Genomic DNA, 22,882 nt, shown 5'->3' with positions numbered 1-22,882 from the left:
AGTTATCCTGTTGTTGTCCTGTGTCATGGAGATCTTGCAGCTTTGGATCGGCAGGACTGGCCCTTTTTGAGTGTCCCAGCCATTCACAGATGACACAGATTTTGAAGTGGGCCAACACAAAGCCCTGGATCTTGCCAGGGGTGGTGGCTGAGCTGGTCATCAAGATGGCCTTCCTTTATCCACACCACCAGGGTGAGCTCTCAAGCACAGCTCTGGCTAGGCCAACCTACCCCAGCAGCAGCAGGAGGGAGGGTCAGCTCTTCTGCTCTCACACCTTCAGGGCTGGATCACTGGTACCTCCTCCATCAGGGCCAGCTCTGCTGTGTTGCCCACGTGAGATGGTACAGCCAGTGAGCTGTTCTGCTCTCATGCCCTTGGAGCCAGCTCTCCCGACTACCTGCCACAGGTGTTGAGGCAGGGGGGGAGGGGAGAAGGACGTCACCCCTTCCAACCCATAGCACCTCACACATGGTGGGGCCAGCTCTCCTAAGCTTGAGCTCTGGTCCTTGGGCTGGCTCACCTTGACCCTTCCACCAGGGCTTGCTCTCCCGAGTGCTGCAGCTGGCAAGGGCAGATAATTTTGATAGAATTTTAGTTAGAATGGAAAATCAAGTTCTCTCTCAGCAGCCATATAGATAATATCGTGTTTAGAAATTGTGTCTTAAACCTTTTCATTTTTAGGGCTAGATGGCTGATCAGGTACTTGCTGGATAAGCCTGGCAACCTGGGTCCGGTTCCCAGAGCCCATGTAAAGGTGGAAGGAAACCTGTCCCACAGAGTTGACCTCTGACCTCCACACATGTGCCACGGCATGTTCTCCCTCCCATGATGCATACTCACACTCAGTAATAACAATAGTAATAATTAAAATTGGAAATTTTATTTTGAGACGATTTCAGCTTTATGAAAACATGACAAAATTAGAGCGAGAAATTCTTCCCGGTGTTTGCATTTTGTATAATTGGAGCATGATGATCAAACCGGAAAATTAACGTCTCGTTACTGCAAACAGATTCATCCGGACGTTGTCACTTACTGACGATGCCTTCCTTCTGTCTCTAGGACAGAGCATATTGCGTCAGTTTGCTGCCTCCTTTTTTTTAGTCTGTAATTGGCAGTGAGCTTCGTGACCTTGATGATTGGAGACCATGTCCTCTTTCCTAGTGCCTTTCCACCAAAGAGATCAAAGCAACTGTGTGCTCGAAGTTTGTGGTAGGAGGTGGCGATGTGGGCCTTATCACTTGTTAAAGCACCTGCGTGGTTTCTTTCGCCTCCAGGGTCGTGAGCATTCTGTAGAGAGATTTTGAGACTGTTCTTTTCAGTTTCATACCAATTAGGAGGTTTTCTTGACAGTTACTTCTGTTGTATTTATTCATTAACTAGACTGTATCTATTTTGATTTCTTCTATAAAGTCACTAATTTTATTTCTGCTGTAAAGAAAAGTTTTTCTGAGTCAGAGAGATGGCTCAGTGCTTAAGAGCACTTGTTCTTTCAGAGGACCCAGGTTCAGTTTTCAGCACCTATGTGGCAGTTCACAGCTGTCTCTAACTCTAGTCCCAGAGGGACCAACATCCTCCTCTGGCCTCCTTGGCACCAGGCACATACGTGGTGCAGGCAAAGACTGACAGACAGTACTTTTCAAGTTTTTATAAGCTTGGGGTGGTGACTTCCACATCTGTAACTCCAGCACTTGGGAGGCAGAGGCAGAGGCAGGAGAATTGCTGGGCATTTGGGGAGCTTAGTCTGTATAACAAGTACTGTGCCAGATAGTTTTAAACATTGAGACTTTTCTCCAAAAAAGAAAAAATTGTTTTTCTCTTTCCTATTAAAAAAAAAAAAATCAACGATTTGTGTGATTAGGGTCTCTGGTATTCTATTCCTCAAGTCTCTGCTCTTGTGACGTGGCATTTTTTTGGATAATTTCTGCATCCACAGTATATTACAAACTCCACTAAACGTGTGCCCTTTCGATGTCTGTTTACGTTTTAAATTATTCTTTGCGTTTTTAGGTATGAGGATGCGTGGGCTGCACTTCACAGAAGAGCCAAGGAGTGTGCAGATGCTGGCGAGGTAGTGTGCTGACCTTACCCTTTGGTGGAGTCCCTCCTTGCAGCCCTAAATGCCAGGTCCAGCCAGAGTAAAAGGGTGGCTTGGTTTCTCTGATTTGCAATATTGAAAGAAGAGGCTAGACTCACCTACAGTACTGAGCTCGGGGTCCTATGAAGAATCATTACCCATCATGTAGTGTAAATGTGGGAGTGCAGAGGCTGACAGGAGGGCAGTGAACGAATTTTCAGTTACAAAACCCATGTGTGTGCACGTGTGTATTGTGAGCTCTTTGCACTAAGCCTGTAAAATTTCAGGGAATGGCAAAAATGAGGAAATGAAGTCAGCGTGGTTATTAACAAAGCAGGAGACTAGAGCCAGAAGCTGGGGGCTTTGCCCATGGCGCACTGACTCTGAGATGCTTACCTGTGCCCTTTGACCTTTGAAGTGGCCTATATTTCCTGGTGAATGGTTAAAGTGGGTAAGGAAGAAATAGGGAAACCTGATAGTCCTCAGAACAGTTGGTAAAACTGGTTTCCTTCCTGCATTTGCTACTGTGTTTTATCTCATAGTGCAAGGTTCTGAGTGTGTTTCCTGTATGCACACAGAACCCCTGCGTTAAGAAATGAACATCAGCTGTATCTTTTTTTTTTTTTTTTTTTTTTCGAGACAGGGTTTCTCTGTGTAGCCCTGGCTGTCCTGGAACTCACTCTGTAGACCAGGCTGGCCTCGAACTCAGAATACTCAAGAAATCCCCCATGGATTGGAGTTTACTCGGAGGTTCCTCAGATTTTCACAGATTAATTAGACTCTCCTTACAAAACCCAATCTATCCCAAGTCCGAGTCACCAGAAGCAAAGATGACCTCTGAGGCTGTCCTGAAACATCAACTTCCAGAGTGGAAGCTTAAGTCAGGTGTGAAGATGAACCCTTGCAATCCCAGCATTTGACAGGCTGAAGCAGGAGGATTGCTCTCATCTTGAGCTCAGTCTTGGCTACAAAGAGAGTTCCAGGCTCTCCTGGTCTATACAGAATTATTATCTCAGAAACATAAAAACAAACCAAACAAAAGCCCTCTCAGTAATGTATCCTTGAAACTTACAAATGGGTAAATGAGTGTCTTTTTCAGTATTGCTTAAATTTGTGTTCATGTCAGGTCTGCCCCTGATAAAACAACAGCTTTTTATCAGACAGCTCCAATCTCAGGGCAAGGAGATGGGCTGTTCAGTCTTGTCAAGAAATTACTCTATAATTATTCCTACAGTATATTCTTTAAAAGATTATTTATTATTCGTTTACATATGTGGGTGTTTTGCCTGCTTGTATGTGTGTGCACTCCGTATGTGTCTAGTGCTCTGGAGGCCAGAAGAGGGCATTGGTTTCCCTGAAACTGGAGTTCATTTGTGAGCTACCATGTGGGTGCTGGGAATCAAACCAGGCTCCGTAGACTATCAGCCAGTGCTCTTAACTGCTGAGCCACCTTTCTAGTCCCCAGAGCATATTCTTATATACCTGTAGGGTTCAGAGCAGTGTCTATGAACGCACACAGCTATGGTCGGTGGTAATTGGATTGTTTGTAAGCTCTGTCTAAGCAGTTGTGGTTCCCCTCCCTCCTCCACAGTCTACAGATGAATAGTTAAAAGTTACTTAAGGGAGCCGGGCGTCCATGGTAGTTTCCCAAGCTAAACTTCTAGTGTTTTCCTTTTAATTCCTATTATCGCGAGACAGTTTCTAGTCTTTAGACTGAACTCTTAAGAATCGTGGTTTTATTTAGCAGTTTGATTTGTTAAGTAAGCTGAGTGAGACTTCACTTCTCTGCTCAGGGTACATTTCCTGTGACAGGAGTGGAGGTTACAATTTCTGATTTTCATCTTTGGTGCACTAATTTGTTTTGGTCTTACACAAACAGCCTGGTCTCTGTCTTTTTTTTAATCTATAAAATGGTGTCAGACACCACTTAACTTTGCTTAACAAGCTTGTTCAGATAGACTGAATGAACTGTAGACTTTTATGCTATGTTAATTAGTTTCATTGCTCTGACAAAATACTTGAGCTAATCAGCTTATTAAGGAGAAAGGGTTTATTTTGGCTATCATTTTGCTTTATTACTGGTCCTTTTGCTGTTAGGCCTGTTGGTTAGACAGTGTGCCATGTTGGGAGCATTTGGTGGAGGAACTATGTTCATCTCACTGTAACCCAGGAGTCTGTCATCCAGAGGAGGAGCCTGGAATCCCCATCCTTTCAAAGACACGCCCGTGGTGGTTTAGCTTTCCCACGCTTAGCCTCACCTATGAAATGTTCCACTGTCTCCCAGCTAGTCTGCATACGCTGTTAGCTTGCAAGCCTTTGAGGAGCATAGAAGATGTAGTATTTGTAAGATAATATATCTAAATTACTTAACCCAGAGTCGGGCCTGTAGCAGATGCTCAGTGTGTTGTACCGTTGTATAATCATCTGTGATGGTTTGACAGTTGTTCAACCTCACATTTTCTTAAATTAAAATACTTTAGTGTACTCTGCTATATTCTTTCTACATAAAAACTTTATGTTCTATATAAAGAATGTCATTTTTAGTTTTGTTTAAAGTTAGAATTAATAAACCATTTTTAAGCCTTAATATTTAAATATGCTGTACTTTGATTTTTGGTAAAAAGTAGTTTTTATCTAAACCTTAGTTATTTTAGACTTTTCAAGTTATCTAATGAACCATGGTATGATCTATAATGCCTTAAAAAAGATTATGCTGTGTACCAGACAAAATATTTTAACTTCTTCTCAAGTTAGCAAGTAATTACCAGTAAATCACTTTTTTATTTGTTTCTGTATATTTTCTTTTTGTTACTTTTTGTTGTTGTTTGCTTTTTGTCTTATTTTTCCTAGGTATGAATTTTCCAATGAATAGTTTCCTTAATAGTAGAACATACGTAGAAGTAGTCAGCTCATTTCTGACCTTGGAGACTTTGGGTTAGATGTCTGATACAAGAGCAGTTTGAGGTCTGCTGTACAGATACTGAGTTCCTTCCTCTTCTAAGAAAAACCAAGCAACACAAGTGACACTGTCTTCAGTGTCACTGCCATCTGTAGACCATGGAGGGTTGCTAAAGACAAACTGGCTGGGCCTCGGCTCACTGACTGACTGTGTGCTTGAGATACGGTTTTCCTGAGCCCTGCTGGTCTGTGTTGCAGCTGGTGGACAGCGAGGTGGTCATGCTGTCTGCCCACTGGGAGAAGAAGAGGACCGGCCTGAGCGAGCTGCAGGAGCAGCTGCAGCAGCTGCCGGCTCTCCTGCAGGACTTGGAGTCTCTGATGGCAAGCCTGGGTAAGTGTGGCCTGTGTGTGAGAGCACTTTCAAAGCCCTCCAAGATTTCATCAATTCTCAACTATCGCTTTGAAAATAATAGTGCATTCTTATTGTTATATAGAAAATGTATTCATTTCTAAAATTTACCACTAATGCTTTCTGGCTACAGTAAGCTAAGGAAACAATTTTAGTTTTGTTGCTTTGTGTGTGTTACCTATTTGCCTATGTCTGCCCAAATGTTTGTATGCATACAGGTGCTTCTGCATATGGAAGGGGAGTCAAGTGGAGTAGGGGTGGAGGTGGGGGTGTTGTTCCTCCAGAGCTCTTGGGATGTTTCATTATGATTTTGAAACAGTGTCTCTCATTTTGCCATGTTACTCACTGGTGAGGCCTACCAATGGGCCCCAGGGATCTGCCTGTTTCTGGCTCCTTAGTGCTGTGATTAGAAGCAAGCTATAATGCTTGGCACTTTATGTATGTACTGGGGATCTAACTCAGGCCGGGTCTTCTTGCTTAAGCTACAAGCATTTTGCTGGCTGAATCATCTTGCCAGCCTTTGTTGATCGTTTTTTTTTAAATGACTCAAGACTGTCATTAGGTCTTTTGTTTAAAAGTGTAAGTTGAATGAATGAACGAATGAATGAATGAATGAATGAATGAATGAATGAATTGGACTTACAGTAACTACCCTGGCCAGAGGATGTCCTCCAAACATTGCTTTTAGAATTTAGGCTTTCAGAAATGCATGTCTTACAGTATGTTTTTACCCTTCAGTCGATAGATATGAGGTCAGATGAGTTCTGTTGCATTTGAACTTTGTGGAAGTTTGTTTTCTTCATTTTTCATTTAGATGGGTTTATATTCAGAGAATTATCTGTTGTGTTTGATACATGTACACTTGAAGGTAATATTGTGGGTCACTGCTCTCAAAGGACAAAATTAGAACAACGTAAAGATCACAAAATGGCTTTACTTTTTAAATTCTAAATTGTAATTTATTTTTTTAAAAGATTTATTTATTTATTTATTATATGTAAGTATATTGTAGCTGTCTTCAGACACTCCAGAAGAGGGTGTCAGATCTCATTACGGATGGTTGTGAGCCATCATGTGGTTGCTGGGATTTGAACTCAGGACCTTCGGAAGAGCAGTCGGTGCTCTTAACCCATGAGCCATCTCTCCAGCCCTTGTAATTTATTTTAATTCTAAAGTAGAACACTATTAGTTTACTAGTGCTTTTACAGACAAAAATGAAAGTAAGGAAATACAAACAAAAATGAAAATGGATTAGTCATTTCAAAGTTATTTTGCCGGGCAGGGACAGGGAGGCAGGTCCTTGAATTGCCTTACTGGTTTAGCAAACAAAGCGATAGGTTTCATTATGTTATTTCCATATCTCGTACTATCCTTACATCTATCCTCACGACTGTCGTTCTGTTCTTCCTTCTTTCTCTGGAGAGAGAGACAGGAAAGTGTAGCATATTTTCTTTCACAAGGGACATGTGTGTGTGTGTGACACGAAGGTGGAAGGGACCATTGGGTGTGGGTAAGCTTAAGGCTGAGGGGCTGTCACCATGCTAAGAGCCAGGCTACCACTCGGTTTCATTTCAGTGCGGTGGTATGTCAGCTCGAGTGACTGGTGAAGATGCCTAGTCCAAGATGGTGGCTCCCTTTGATTTGTATGCAACACTCTCTTCTCCCTTAGCTTAAGCCAGGATGGATGCGGGAAGTGGGAACTGCATGCACAGAAGATAACTCTTCATCTAGTCTCATGGAGAGCAGGGCGCCTTGCCTTCTCACCTTTCACTGCCCCTCCTCTACAGCAGTCACCAGTGGGTTTGCAGAGAGAGTACTCAGCAAATCATAGAGCAGTGCTCTGTGTCCAAATAGACAGAGCTTCCTTGGATACTGTCCCTGTGACTGCTGCCCAGCTGGTAGCACCTACACGATGGAGAGCTTTGTTGGGCACGTCACAGAGACTGTTTTAGTTCTTACAAGAACCTCACGAATGAGCCTTTACCATCCCTGCTCTCTACTACAGAAACAAAGGCTGGGACTGGGTTAGGGCCTCACAGTGAGTGAGACATTAACAACACATAGCAGTGCTCTGGGTGATGAGGCAGTAGGAAGGCAGCCTTCAGAAACTGTGGTCTTCGTGTCCTAGGCTCTTACAGAGGCCTTCTGAGCCTGAGAGTTGTTTCTGAAAGCATGACCTAGAAAGGGGACTGTGTGTCTGAGGAGAAATGTAGAACATCTGTCTCTCTGGCCCTCCTGCATTGTTCCCTTTCTGTTGGTTTTCTCCCTGTAGTTAGCAATCCTTCTAACTGGTAGACATTGCCGTTCTTAGCCACGTCCTTTCAGCTTACCTGCTTGAACCTTTCCCAGTCACTTGATCATTGTTGTTTTATACTGGCTGTCCCCTTCTTCCCACAAAGGAGAATATTTTCTCTTTGTAGTTGTTCCTTTGTTAACGCCACTTACTAATTGTATACATTATGTTACAAGTATTTTCATAGTTATTTTTATTTGGGAATTGCAGCCTAAGTCTTTCTTAAAATATACTGTGTTTTGAGGCTAGAGATATTGAATGACTGAGAGGATGAGGAAGGATCACCACTAGTTAGAGGCCAGCCTGGGCTATACAGTGAATTCCAGGAAAGCCTTGGCTACAGAATAAGACCATGTCTTAACAAAACAAAGCCATACCAAAAAATAGTGAATGACCATGTGAGATAGCATCTTGTCAACACAGAATATGCTCAAAGAAAGTTGTTTTGAAATTTGTGACACTTTTATCTAAACAACTTAATTTCATAGAATCAGTACTGATACCATAATGGAAGCTTTATAAAATCTGGTTTTATGGGTTAGCTTTTTAAAAAGTATCTTTGTCATTGATGTACTTTAGGAACTAATATTCAGTGAGCTCGGGCATCATTCTTAGGTTCTGGCAGTGTTTAGTGTTTCAAATGATAATTTATACATTATTGAGTTTCCCATTTGATAGCTTCAGAATATTAAGTGCCCTGTCATAATCTAAAAATTTGGGCATCATCTCACAAGGCTTAACTAGTTAAACAATACCAAAATTTAAATGCAACTTAGAAGAAAATAGTAACTGACCTTAACTGTGATTTTTTTTTTTAAAGTGTGTGTGTGTGTGTGTGTGCATCCCCGTCTACCCTCCCATGATTACATTCATGAGTTTGAGTGTGGGCATACATGCTGTGGTGTGCATGTGGAGGTCAGAAGGCAACCTTGAGTGTCTCTTCCCACTTTCCTTCTCTCTGTGTTGACCTAGCTGGCCTGTGAGCCTCGGGTGATTCACTAGTCTCTACTGCCCATTTCCCTGTGGTAGTGCTGGGGTTACAGATGGGGACTGCAGCGTTTGGCTTCTAAAATGGGTTCTGGAGATCCGAGCCTAGGTTCTGAACGGAGAGCTCTAGCCAATGGAAATCTTCTTAGCCCAACTTTGACTTTTGTTTTCCTGGCTCTGTGGGATGTAATACATTATCCACTCATGCTCTCCATTTTCCAGGCATCGTACATCTTTTGGTCTTGGCATTGCTTTCTGGATGATCTGCCTTATAAGAGTAAGGGGTCTGTACTATGTCATGATGCTTTCAGCTGTGTTAGCTGTGGCTTAATAAATAGGAGTCTTGGAAACCTAGCCCCTCAGGAATTGTTAAGTAGCAAAGGCTAATCCATTCTTATTGATTTTTTTTTTTTTTTGGATGTGGTCCATCTAGCTTACAAATGCTTGTTTAATTGATAGCTACTGGTAAGACTACAATTTAGGAAATAAAGATAAAGGTATGCTGGAAAGTAAGAAACTGGATGTGAACTCTGATCTCTGAGACAGTGCTCCTTGCTTCATTCTCTGCTACAAATGAGGATCGGGATAAACTGGCCCTCCATGTCTGTAGTAGGTTCTGCATCCATAGATTCAGCCAACTGGACACAGAAAATATTTATTTAGAATTGCTTATATTGAACACATATACAGTTTTTCCCCAATCATGTCATTTCCTAAATAATACACTACAGGCGTTCACATAATATCTTCTACATTGTATTTGGTATTTTAAATCATAGAGAGGTGAAAGGGTGAGTAGCTGTATGCAAATGCTGTGCCAATTTATGTAAGGGACTTGAGCAGTCAAGGATTTTGATAGCCATGGGGCTGTGGGAACCAGTCCCCCAGGGACCTGCTTGTGAGGGTAGTTGGAGGATTAACTGAGATGACAATGTCAACTCACTTAGCACAGTGCCTACTATGTCTCTCCTGTGTACTGTGGCCCTTCGTACTGTGCTCTAGAGCAAGCCTGAGTGTCTGCCATGAGGGGACTGACAATCTACTAGAAGTTTGTCTAACTTGGCAAATTTACAAAATCAATCTTTCTTTCTTTCTTTGTAACAAAAGATGGATACTATGTAGTTTAGATTGGGAGACAAAACCATGATATTAAGTGTTGGAAGATGAGGGCTGGGATGTAGTTCAGTTTGTAAAGCTTTTACCTAGAATGCAGGAATCCCTGGGTTTCAACCACTGTCTAGCATAAATCAGCAGCCAGCGCCGATGCACAGTATAATCCCAGCACTTGGGAGGGAGAGTCAGGGGATCTGAAGTTCACAGCCATCCTCTGCTGTCTGTGTTACGTGAGACTCGTCTTTTAAAAGATCCATGCAAATGTGACAGGATGAACAGCGCAGGAGTTTGTGCATTGAGATATGCCTTTAAGGATAAAACAGAGTTCTTATTAGATGAAATAGTCACTATGCACTCTAATAAAAAACTAGGACATATGAGTCCAGAAAGCACTGTATTGCTATTGCTAGGCATGGTGCTTCATGCATATATTTAGGAAGCTAAATAGATTCATTCCAGTATTTAGGAAGCTGAGGTAGGAGGAGGGTCTTGAGTTGCAAGCACCTGGGCCAAAGGGTGAATTTGAGTTTCAGTTCAGTGTGAGCTGGTGAAGTAGGAAAAAAACAAAAAAACCCTTCATTTATTGAGTTCTCTTGAATTTCCACTAGAGGGCAGTCTAATCATGTTCCTTTAGCTTAAACTGTCAAGGTCTTGTCTTTCTGGTTTTTCTATTACTTAATTTTGTGTGATCTGCTTGAAGATTGTTCCTTTGTCTACAATAGAACATTCCACTAATTCTAAGATAGGTAGCAGCCATATATTGAGTTTCTGTGTTGCTTTCGATGGGCCTTCTATCACTGTGTGGCTTTCTCTATATAGACTGTGAGAGCATCTAGTAGGAACTTTAATGGCTGTGTTTCACAAACCAGATCAGCTTGCCCAAGTTCCTTCCAGGGTTAGTCCCATCACAGGGTACACCTACTCTCTCGGCACCTTTTTAGTCTACTATGAGAATCTCATTTGTTCTCTAATGGCTTTTGCAAGTTAATGCACCTTTTAAAGATTCCTTATTAGCATATCATCATTACTGTATTGCCTCAGTACATAAAAGTGGGGCGCAAGCATTTGAAGAGTTTCCCATTTTTTAGCTCCTGGCCCCTATGACCTATGGGTATGAAGACAAAGAAGGCACCTTTGTTCTGTGAGGCTAATTATTTTCATTAGAAAGAAGCTCATTAAATGTGAAATAATCTTAGTATGCTACTTGAATCTTCTCATCTCAGGCTGTACTACGTACGGATCATATCTACTTGAAACAAATGGCACAAAGGAAAATTGCAGGCTGAATTGTTCCCCTCTGGGGTGGTCTTCTCACCAAGATCTGTGGAGCTCTTTCTTGCACAGCTGTCAGGCATTCCCAAATGGCTCTCACAGTGAAATTCCCTGTTGTCTCCACCAGTCACTTAAAGAGACATGCTGTTAGAGTGAGCAGAATGCTGAGGCTTGACTTCCTTGTCTGTGGAGCCTTGCTAGTGTGTGTGTATTCTAAGTTGTACATTTACTCATTTGTGTAACTGGTATTGTACCAGATGAGTAGGTTGTATTAGGGTAGTTAAATTTCTGCCAATTTAAAATAAATATTTGGAATACATATCATGTATCTATTCATGATAATTTAATTAAAAAGGTAAAAATGTAAAATTTTTTCATATACTTTACTGACTTGGTTTGGTGTGAGTTGGAATGCAGAGTTGGTGTAGTGGCAGCTGTTTGTCCTCCTGGCAGGTGAGAGGCAGAGGAAGACCATCCTTGACCGTGAGTCCAGAGCCAGCTGGGCAGCCTGGAACCCCGTCTCACTAAACAAAAGGAAGAGATGACATGGAACAATTCCCACTGCCATTTCTGCTCCAATTTAGGATCAGGTGGTAAAGTTTGATGCGACTAGGAAAGTAGCATCACGTGACTTAATGTTTTCTAAGTCCTCTGTTTTAAGTTATTACGAATTTTGGCATAAGTTCTTAATTTAGATGAATATGAATCATAGAATAATAGAATCACCAGAGTTTTGTTGAATTCCCCAGACTACCCAGATTAAGTGTTACGCAATACAAAGACACAGGGTGCAGTATTTAGACCTTAGCTGACTCCTGAGGGAGATGAGGGAACAAGTAGCCACAGAGCGTCAGTGAGGTGAGTCTTCATGAAGTCTAGAAGCACGGATAGAAATACAGCCAGGGCTAGCACAGAGCCTGGTGTGACACTGTGGATAAGGAGGAGAAAGGGGCAATCAGAGCAACCCAGCCACAGCCAGAATGGAGGCAGGGTACACAGGGTTCTTGTTGAAATGGTCAGTTTGGTTATAAAGTAGAATGTGAGATGGATGGTGGTGGTAAGATTGTAACAGTAGACTGTGGCAAAAGGTTGTAACCCTGGAAGCCAAGTTAAGAAGCTTAATTCCAGTGTGAGAGGAGTCAGGAAGCTTGAAGCTTTTAAAGGGGAAGACACAAGTGAGGATCTGGTGGTAGGAACAGAGTGACCCAGAGTGACCGACCCAGACAGCTTTAGTCTATGTTTCTTGTTTTGTAGCTTGTTGGTCTATTCAGGAGGGCATTCTTTCAATTTTTACATGTGTGGGCATCTGCCTGTTGTATATCATGCACCACATGTGTGCCATGGAGGCCAGAAGAAGGGGTTGGATCCCCTGGAATTGGAGTTACTGACAGTTGTGAGCCACCATGTGGGTGCTGGGAACCAAACTTGGTAGAAAGAACAAGAAGATGCAGACAGGAACATCCAGGTGATGTCCTCTTCTTCTCAGGAGCTGGGTTTACCTGGTCCGTGTCACTAACTAAAGAATACAAGCACAATTTGAACCTAGAAAAGAATTCTACCCACATAAATTAATTGGCTTGCCTAAGGATCAACACATTAAATACCTGGCTATTTAGCCTATAGTCAACAGTTAACAGCACTATAGTCTAAACTTGGAGATTGCCATATATAGGAGACACAATTGAAAACACATTTCTAATATAGAGTAACTTTTGACTCTATTTTTTTAACCATTTAAAATTTATTTCCCCTCATTATATAGGATCCTAAGTCTAAAAACAGCCTGAGGTATAGTTTGTAGCTATGTGAGTTTACTAGAGAAAAAGGGAATGCTACTGATATTTTGCTTAATTTATCTATAACATTCTTATCCAGAGCTCTTACGTATTACATCATGAACCTTACTGGTCAGCAGAATTCTCTTGTGGTCAGATTCTGAGATAGTTTCTGTAACATAGTGCTGTTCTTCTCGACCCCAGCCTCCTCCTCTACTTCCCAAGGCCTGGGATTACAGGCATTTTAATGAGCCTGGCAGCTTTTTTGGTGTCTTGTTTTTGTTTTTCAAGACAGAGCCTCACTATGTAGCTCGGGCTATCCTAGAATTCACTATGTGACACAGCTGGACTCAAACTCACAGAGTTCTGCCTGCCTGTGCATCACAAGTGCTTGGGATTAAAGGCACACGTCACTATCCCCCCCCCCCCCCCCGCAGCTGTGTGTATGTGTCTGCGCATGTGCATGTGCATTTGTGGTTGTGTTTAAGATAGGGTCTTGCTCAGACTTGTCTTTTTTTTTGGTTTTTTGAGACAGGGTTTCTCTGTGTAGCCCTGGCTGTCCTGGAACTCAACTTTGTAGACCAGGCTGGCCTCAAACTCAGAAATCCACCTGCCTCTGCCTCCCAAGTGCCAGGATCAAAGGCGTGTACCACCACCGCCTGGCTTAGACTTGTCTTGATTTTACCATGTTGCCTATACTGGCCTCAAACTCTAAATAATTTTCCTGCATCACGCTCTCTAGTACTGGGATAACAGGTATGTATCATCATGCCCAGGTAACAAAGCTTTAAATGACAGCTTATAAAACTTAGGTAATTTTTATAGAAATTTCCTCTACATTTTAATATTTAATTGCTACCAAGTACTAAGTTTAAGGACTCATGTTTCTATATGTCATCCTTTATGTCACTTTGACCATGTGTGTGTTTAGTCCTCACTGCACAGTTGTCACACTGAAGCACAGACGACATCAGAGTTGTGTTTCTGAGCCTGGTCCGGACCTGTGTGTGACAACAGTCTCTTAGACTTAACTGGGTCTTTTGTTAAGTGCGTTTAGTCTTATTACCAGTCATGATGAAATCTCATAAACCTCCTGGCTCTGCCACGCTGTATGCTTTATTGTCCTCTCAAAGTAGTTACAAAGATTGAGGTACATATTGCTTCTTTGATACTTGTTGTGCCAGCTCCCAGGCTGAGTCTCCTAGTCTTGTTTTTCTGTTTGATAAGATAAAAACTATCGAGAGAAGTGCTTCCCTCCCCTAGTAGAGGTAGCTAGCATGCTGTGAACGTCCTCATCTTACAGACTCGCAGATGGGCTTGTTGTCCCAGCCCCTGGTACTCTCAGGCCTCGGCGTTGACACCTTCTCCTTGAAGCCACTTGTGAACTAGCCCATGGCTTTAGGTTGTGAGGTGGAGCTTCCACTAATGGGATGAGAGAGTCATCACCAGTGGTAGAGTAAAACTTAGGTGTTCTTTCTTATCCTCGTGTGACTTGCTAGCCGGCTTACAGAAAGAACTTGCTTGGCCGGGTTACTTCCACTTGTTGATCTGTTTCTTTGTGAAACACCAGGAGTAATTCTTTTACAGCAGTAGTGGAAGTTTGGATTAACACAGCATTTTGCCCCTTTCCTTCTTATACCATTTGTAACCTTAGAAAATCATAGCTACAATTGTTCATTGATTGGAGTTTAGATCTTTCAAGCTTATATTTAATGGCTCTATATTGCTCTTGCTAGAGTCAACCCATTGTGAAAGGTGGCATTATCAACCTTTCTCAATGGTTCTTGTGGTCTCCAGGGATGCCGCAGCCCGAAGAGAGTCTGAGCAGGACTGCAGAGCCGCTCACTGTCACATAGAAAGGATATTTTTTTTTACAAGCTTAGATGTTTAGGAGAGACAAAATTTAGGATATTAGAAAATGTGATCTCTTCTGGTTTAGTAGATTCTTGGCTTAAACAAAGGTAATTGAAAACAGGCAAAAATTTAACCAAAAATCTTAACCTAAAATTGCAAATTGCAGTTTGAAGAGTGTATCTGTCCCCTCGATGCTCTGAAAGGCGGTGTAGAAAGTCTGACCATCTAGCAGCTCATGAGGGGACGAGCTGTGCTTAGTGAGTCTGAGCCGTCAGCTTGTACAGGCAGCTCTGCGCTTCTTCTGCAGCGTCTTCAGTGCCCCTCAGGGAAGGCTCAGGCCACAGTGTGAGTAGTGCCCCACAGGCTCATGGGCTTGAGCATTCGGGTTCCAGTTGGTGGCACTGTTTTTGGGAGGTTCTGGATCCTTTGGGACATGGCACATAGGGGGTGACCTATTCCACTGGGCATGGGCCTTTACGCATTACTTCTTTCTGATCTACTGATGTGTGACACACCACAAACTACCACCTTTACATGGGTGGAGCTGGCCCAGATTCCTAAATAGGGAGCCAGAGTAAACCTCGCCTACCTTACCTTGTGTCTGTGAGGTTTTTGTCATGGTTGTCTATTAGTTTCTTTGACCGTAAACCTCCATCTTAGAGGGAAGCTGGTTAAGACATGGCTTGTATTAAAGTCCTGGAGGGAAACTTCTTTAAGCTCAGGAAGTAAAATCTCAGAGGCTTTGGGAAGTCCCTAAAACTGACCCTCCCCAAGTGTGCACAAACAGTGCACTGGCTGGTTTGTGTGTCAACTTGACACAGCTGGAGTTATCACAGAGAAAGGAGCCTCCCTTGAGGAAATGCCTCCATGAGATCCAGCTGTAAGGCATTTTCTCAATTAGTGATCAAGGGAGGAGATGCCCAGCCCATTGTGGGTGGTGCCATCCCTGGGCTGGTAGTCCTGGGTTCTATAAGAGAGCAAGCTGAAAAAGCCAGGGGAAGCAAGCCAGTAAGTAACATCCCTCCATGGCCTCTGCATCAACTCCTGCCTCCAGGTTCCTGCCCTGTGTGAGTTCCATTCCTGACATCCTTGGTGATGAACAGCAATGTGGAAGTGTAAACTGAATAAACTCTTTCCTCCCCAGCTTGCTTCTTGGTCATGGTGTTTGTGCAGGAATAGAAATGCTGACTAAGAAAAACAGTAAGGCCCAAGGAGTGACACTCTGAGACCAGCCACGCTGCCCCAAAAAGGTGGTCTGTAGCCAGTTGCTGCCTTCAAACTGCACTGTGCTCCAGAGTCCAGACTTGAACCAGGAACTGTGACCCATGCTAAGGGAGCTTTGATGATGCAGCTGTCTTTGAGACAGTAACCCTCACCCATACACCCATATTGGTAATCCCAGGAAAAGTTACTGCTTCCCCCAGCGGGACTATAGTAGTATCCTTACTTTAGCCTGTCATTCGGTTCTTGTCTGGGTGTCATTGTGACACAGCAGCATTGAAAAGAGCAGCTAAAAGTCATGTAAAATGAGTAACCCTGCTGACCTGTAACAATCAGAGTGTAAACACGATCAGTCCGTCTAGTGAGTCAGTGTCGATGGCATTTTCATTCTTTCCCCACAAGCCCACAGTTCTATACACTATACTTGAGGCTGTACTCTTAGACTTAATAACTCTTGAATATGGGATCACTTATCTTGCCCACAGAGCTTTCCTTTCTACTCACCTGCACCTGTGTAAGGTGCTGCTCCCCGAATCTCGCCGTGCCTCTGCCTCTCAGGTCACCGCCTCTTCCTGCTGGCCTCTCTTCAAGCACAGGGCCTGTCTTTCCTGACTTGCATATGCTAGTAAATTCTAGGAATCTGAGTTCTAAACACCTGTCTGCTGTCAGAGAGAATAAGCAGTCTTCTTGCTTATAGCTAGGAAGTGAGTTACAGCTGGCCTTCTGTCATGTGTCAGTGACTCAGTCTTGGGATCACAGCCCCATTTCTCTGCCTTTGGGCAGGGCTTCACATTAGCATCTCACAACTTTGGTCTTGAATTAATTTGAATTTGGTTTTATTAAAGGGACATTAATATTTTTATTTTTACTGTATATAAACATACACTATTTATACATACATGTATATTTATTCATGTACACACATATATCTGTGTGGTTTTCCTGCATGGGTGTCTGTGTCCTGTGGGTTGAGAACTGAAGGAGGCCAGAAGAGAGGGCTGGATCCCTTGGGACCAGTGCTGCATACCATTGTGAGCTGCCATGTGGTCACTGCGAGTTGAACCCAGGACCTCTGGAATAGCAACCAGTGCTCTGTATCTCTGAGCCATCTCTCTAGTCCTGGTCTTCAATATTTTGAAGGATTTAGCTAGATGCTCTCCATGTTCCAATAATGTACAGAGTTTTGTGATCTTGAGACAGACTAGTGAAAGACTGGTTAACTGGCAAGACCTGAGTGTCTGTTGTTTGCATACACTCCCCACCCCTCAGCCCCCCTACACTCACATCATTGACTGACTCAGTAAGAACCAGCTTACTAAGTATTTATGGTATTTTTCAGGCAGAGATTTATATCTGTGATGTATCAGAGGGCAAACATGCTAAAATGACTTAGAGTTATAAATACTAAATTACAGTGGCATGATGTGTGCTAGGTATATCTGCTATCTTGTCATTATATAATATAAAAACTTGTTCATTCACTGGATATAGTAGCACACACCTTTAAAACTCAGGAGGCAGAGGTAGGCCTCATCTACATAGTGAGTTCCAGGATAGCTAGAGTAATTCAGTGATAGGCTGTCTCAAACAAACAAACCAACGAACAAAAAGACTGGTTTGTTGTGGTATATGGGGGTATTGGAGTTAACATGAGATTAATCAGGATATTCCATTCATCATTCTAGTAATAAAGTATGTAAGGTACTTTGAACATATATGTCTCCAAAGTGTTTGAAATATACTTCTTAATTAATGTGTGCTTTAATGTTGGCCAGTGTGTTTACTTTTGCCTAAATAAAGTTTAATAATAAATAACAAAATACAAAGCAATCACAATAGTTTAAAGTTTTTTTTAAAAGGGGGATATTTATTTTATTTTTAATCGTGTTTGTGTAGTGGTGGTATGTGTACATGTTAGTTAGTGTAGGTGCTCCTGTGGAGCACAGAAGAGGACATTGGAGTCACACAGACAGTTGCAAGCCACCTAATGTGGATTCTGGGTCCTCTGAAAGAACTGCATGTGCTCTTAACTGCAACAACAATTTAAAAACTTTTGTCTTCTTGGCCAGTGATTTGGACTTGAGAGTTATTTTTCGTTTTTGTGTTTATGTTCAGCTCATTTAGAGACAAGTTTTGAAGAGGTAGAAAGCCACTTGCTGCACCTGGAGGACCTGTGTGGGCAGTGTGAGTTAGAAAGACACAAGCAGGCCCAGGCCCAACACCTGGAGAGCTACAAGAACAGTAAGAGGTGAGTTTAAAACTTGGGCTGCAACATGGTAATCTCAAAGTGTTCCACGTGTTATTCTTTATTTAAAAAGTATTACATTTAATGGTTTAGTGTGAGAGAGTGTGTGTGTGTGTGTGTGTGTGTGTGAGAGAGAGAGAGAGAGAGAGAGAGAGAGTGTGTGTGTGTGTGTGTGTGAGAGAGAGAGTCAGTGCTAGGACAATTTGTGAGAGATGTTTCTCTGATATCATAAAGGTCCTCTGGTTATCAAGCAAATGCTTTTACCCACCAAGCCCTCTTCCTTCCCATGCTATTCTTCATATGTTTTGATTGGTAAAGATAAAGGTCCCAGCCTGTACTGTTCATTTACAGTGTTGCCGTTTAGTGCTGAGCTGTCAGAAGCCTGGGCGGCTTGGAGAGGCGTTCTGAGAAAGGAGTGTTTAGAGTGGCGAAAGAATGACTTGAAGTCAATCGTGGGGTACAAGCTGATAGCCTTCTAGTCTGGTGGCTCCCTAGACAGCTCTCTGTGGATAGCTCTTGGCTCCGTAGTCTGCCTGAGGTAGGTCCTTGCTAGAGATGGTTTTCTTCTGTTAGAAAACAATTTAAACACTCTCTGGATAGCTCATGAGTTTTCTGACCAAAGTCAGAAAAACTGCTAGAAACAAGCTTGGGTTTTTCTGAAATCCTGCTAGAAACATTCTAACACAGCTGCGTTCACTCTCCAAGGAGCTCTCTCTGGACAGCAGCTCTGAGACTACAGCCCAGGCTCTTATGGACACATCAAGTCAGTCATTTACTCCAGGTTCACTAGCCCATGAACCAGCGTTTTATGACCTCAGCAGGTATCTGGCAAATGAACTCAGAGATCTGCCTGCCTTTGTAAGCACCAGCAATAAATTTAGCTGGGTGGGATCCTGCCCTGCCATCACCACTCCCTAAATCTTTTTATCTCCTTTTTTCATATCTTTCTGACAAGCTGGCTCATAGTGCAGCTGCCTCTGTTCTTTTAGCCCGCCATATAATTCATATCGCATCCTTGTATTTTGCATAATTAAGAAATTACACATTCTTGAATGCATGCTTTCTCACAGCCTTAAGGGCTAGTCATAGCCTTTACCATTTTGCCAAGGACACTGGACACACCCTTGCCTCCTGAACTTGTGCTGTCTCTGATTAACATGGAGTCATTCATCTCGGCAGAGAGGACATTCCCCTGAAGGAGGAACATCAAGTAAAATACACAAATAAGCCATATGCCTAGCAACTGTGAGCACAGGGTGGGAACTGTCACACTGTCCCTTGCTCATGCTTGTGCAGGACTCAGCTCAGGGTAAAGCATGAATGCTCCTGTCAGAAGGGAGAATGGGGCAGCGGGCAGAGCTCTCAGTTAATCCTGGCCACCTTGCTCCAGTGGCAGGTGACTGAGCAGCTCTTTCTTTAGCTCTTATCCCTTTAGTAGGACACTCAGAGTGAAGGTAGCCTGAACCTGTCACCTACTAGATGAAAATTAATCTCTTAACCTCAGTGCCACTGGTTTCTAGTGGGAATACACCAGTCTTAAGTACTGTAAGATTGGATGTTAAGAAAAGCATTTTGCGTAGTCCAGTGATGGGTCATCACATTGTTGTTAAAGTTTTCTTGAATGTTGAGGGTGGCTTAAGTTCCCCATGTGTCTGTCTGGATGCATCTCAAGTGTTTGTCAGCTCTGAGAATCACATGGGGGAGAGATTGGTATTGAGATTCTTGGACTGTCCAAAGTTCGTCACAGTGGTGTTGCTCACCATCAGCTTCCCAGTTGGTGTGGATGTGCATGCTCGAGGGACTGCTGCTGAGTAGGGTGTGCAGCCTACACATGAAAAAGAGCTCCCGACAGCCACCTGTCCTACTGGTCACCAAGGGTAGGGTGCATGTGATTCCTTTTCATTTGGCCTTCCAAGGTTATCAGACTGTGTGTGTGGCAGCATTGAGAATCCTCTCACTCAGCAGAAGGTCTTTGGCACGAGCAGGTAGCCATATGACCTAGGCTGATGCATGGCAGGGAGGTACAAGAGTAAGAAGTAGAGGGGCTAGTCTCCGACTTCACAGAGTTAGTAGTGGGTAAGTACTCTGTTGGGAAGAAGTCGTCATGGAAGAAGGTTCATTTGGTACAGCTGGAGTTTCAAAGAACATGGTAAAAAGCTTTGGACCTTTGAAATTTTTACAGTTTGGATACTGGTTCTGTGACTTTAGAGAATGGTCTCTTTGTCTGTAACATGGGCTAGTAATGGTGTCTACAGCATTGTTTTATCATTGTGTTAGCAAAGTGCTTGAAATAGTGTGTGGAACCTGGTAAGCATCCTGATGGTGTTAGCCATCACTGACTTACAAGTGTGCAGGTTAATTCTACAGTCAACTTGGCACAAGCTCTGGTCATCGCAAAAGAGATAAGAGGATGCCTCCATCAGAGTGGCCTGTGGACAAGTCTGTGAGGCATCCTCTTGATTAAGGAGTGATGGTTGGTGCCACCCCTGGGCATGATGTATAAGGAAGTAGAATGAGCAAGGCAGAGTGGACAAGCCAGTAAGCAGTGTTCTTCCATAACCTCTGCTTCAGCCCAGCCAGACTTCCCTCTGTGATGGACTGCAAGCCAAGATAAAGTCTTTCCCCCCCAAGTTACTTTTGGTCATTGTGCTTTATCCCAGCAATAGAAACCCTAACTAAGACACAGTATAAGGTGTGCGGCTGAAATAGGTAACTATTCCATGTTTTCATTTTCACTGCTTTTCTTTTAGCTGCTTGGATACAAGAATTATATGAGCATTGTGACTTTTTTTTTTTCTATCAGTAAACAGGGTGAACTATGATTGTTCAAAAAAACCAAGTTAACAAGTTAAGTGATTAAACAGAAAAGGAAGCCTGTCACTGGAGCTGTAGAATTTGACTCCTGCTCTTTTCTTAGTGCCTTGGATAACATTCACTTAATGCATTCTGATTTATGCCATGAAATGAAGGCGTGGAAAGTCTAAATGTACTGAGTAATTGTTGGCGTCTTTCTTGTTGTTGAAATGGCAGAGCATGTCCCTTTTTAGAGATGGTGTAAGACCCCCGAAGCTGGGCCTCCCCCCGAAGCTCATCTCAAGTCCCGGGATGAGCTGTCCAGCACCCCAGTGACCCGAGAGAAAACACACCTGATGCAAACTGCAAGAGGTTTTATTATCAGCTAGCTGAGGACGAAGTCCCTCCGCTGTGCAGGGCAGGGGAGTTTGACCCCGAGCGGTGATAGTAGGGGGCTTTTAACAGCTAGCTAAGGAATTGGGAGGAGTTGGGAGGAGAGTTGGCTACAAGCTCCTTTCTGGCAAGGGGGGTGGGGGGAGTGAGCTGCAGCCTCCTCTCTGGTGTCTATCTCCATGTCTTTGTAGGTCTTCCTACAATTATCGCATCTCTGGCTGTAAGGCACAGAAACAAAAAGGCTCTTTGCTGGCTATAGAGAACAAAGAGCTTCTTTCTGGCTGTATTTTTAGAGATCAGGGAAAACAAGCTTGGGGAACGTCCGGGGCTTTACCTTCTAGGGAGAAATGCTCTAAGTCGGGGTCTCACAATGGAACTTAGTCAGAACCCCCCAGCTCCCTCCTCCTTAGCTGATTCCTGACAGTGACCTTGGGTATCAGCCATTTACTTCAGACTTGGCACTCTTACACAGTTGTGCTTAGTCTAGAATGTTTTTAACTGCTATTACAAGGATTTCTAAAAATAACATTGTTAATAAATGAAGATATAGATTTTTAATAATACTGATTATTCTATAATGTATAAAAAAGCTGGTGTATGCCTGACAACGTGGCACACACCTTTAATCCCATAATTCAGGAAGTAGAGGCAAGCAGATCTCTGTAAGTTTGAGGCTGGCCTGGTCTATGGAGCGAGTTCTAGCACAGCCATGGAGAAACCTTGTCTCAAAAAGAGGGGAGTTGGGAGGCGGAAGAGGGAGGAAAAGCGAGATGGTGTGTGTGATGATTAAAGACACAGTTTATAATCTACAGCAGACATTTCATAAGCTCTGATAGGCTAAATTTTAAAACGTCTTTTTCAAGGAAAGCATGACACTAGTGTAGTGTCAGGACAGTTCTAAGACTAAGAATTTGGGTGAGGCATTTAAAAGGTGAGAAATTTAAATTAACCAATACTTTGGTTAGACTTTTTAAAGACTTCATCTAAAAAAAAACATATAGATAGATATTTGTTAATGCTCAAGATATCTGTGTACAGTATTGAGAAATGTCAAAGTATTTTATGCCACTCTAGTAAAGCACTTGATTTATTATTATTTAAACTGAGGTCATATTTTTATTCTGAAGTGGTAACTACTGATGTAATTCAGAGATATAATACAGACGAAGTTGGGCTAGGTGCCGTGGTCTATAGTAGAACCCAGGAAGCAGAATTGAGAAGATTGGAAGCTCAAGGCCAACCTGGGCACAGGAATCCCTGTGTTAAAATGATAAGTACAATCTGAGTTACTGGGAATGTCCTTAGATAACTGATCTTAATTTTCTTCCCCTCTTTTCCTGGTTTATTGCAAATAGCTTATCATCAGCGCTCTTAGTTGTAGATAGAGGTGCTGAGAATTTCTGGCAGGGTACTAAAGAAAAGAGACAATTTTGTTTTTTGGTTTTCAAAAGGCCAAGTAAGAGCAAGCCTGTTTAACTCACAGCGTGGCTGGAGATTCTGAATTCTGCTTGTCTTGTGTCTATAAATGTGACATGTAGAAACCCTGGGACAG

General features: G+C 42.8%; 1 protein-coding gene across 2 annotated transcripts in view; it reads left to right on the top strand.

Annotated features, from left to right (window-relative positions):
• Dtnbp1 (dystrobrevin binding protein 1) overlaps positions 1-22,882 on the top strand; it is an 80,542-nt gene that overhangs the window by 13,705 nt on the left and 43,955 nt on the right. For both annotated transcript variants that reach the window (XM_021180049.1, XM_021180050.2), the window contains exons 4-6: positions 2,011-2,071; positions 5,234-5,366; positions 18,015-18,147. In XM_021180049.1, the coding sequence (XP_021035708.1) occupies positions 2,011-2,071; positions 5,234-5,366; positions 18,015-18,147 (327 nt within the window). The remainder of the gene's footprint in view (positions 1-2,010; positions 2,072-5,233; positions 5,367-18,014; positions 18,148-22,882) is intronic.

The sequence above is a fragment of the Mus caroli genome, chromosome 13 (genome assembly GCF_900094665.2).
Source record: "Mus caroli chromosome 13, CAROLI_EIJ_v1.1, whole genome shotgun sequence".
NCBI classification, from domain to species: domain Eukaryota; kingdom Metazoa; phylum Chordata; class Mammalia; order Rodentia; family Muridae; genus Mus; species Mus caroli.
The sequence above is the reverse complement of the archived record's forward strand: the minus strand, read 5'-3'. Positions and strand labels throughout refer to the sequence as shown.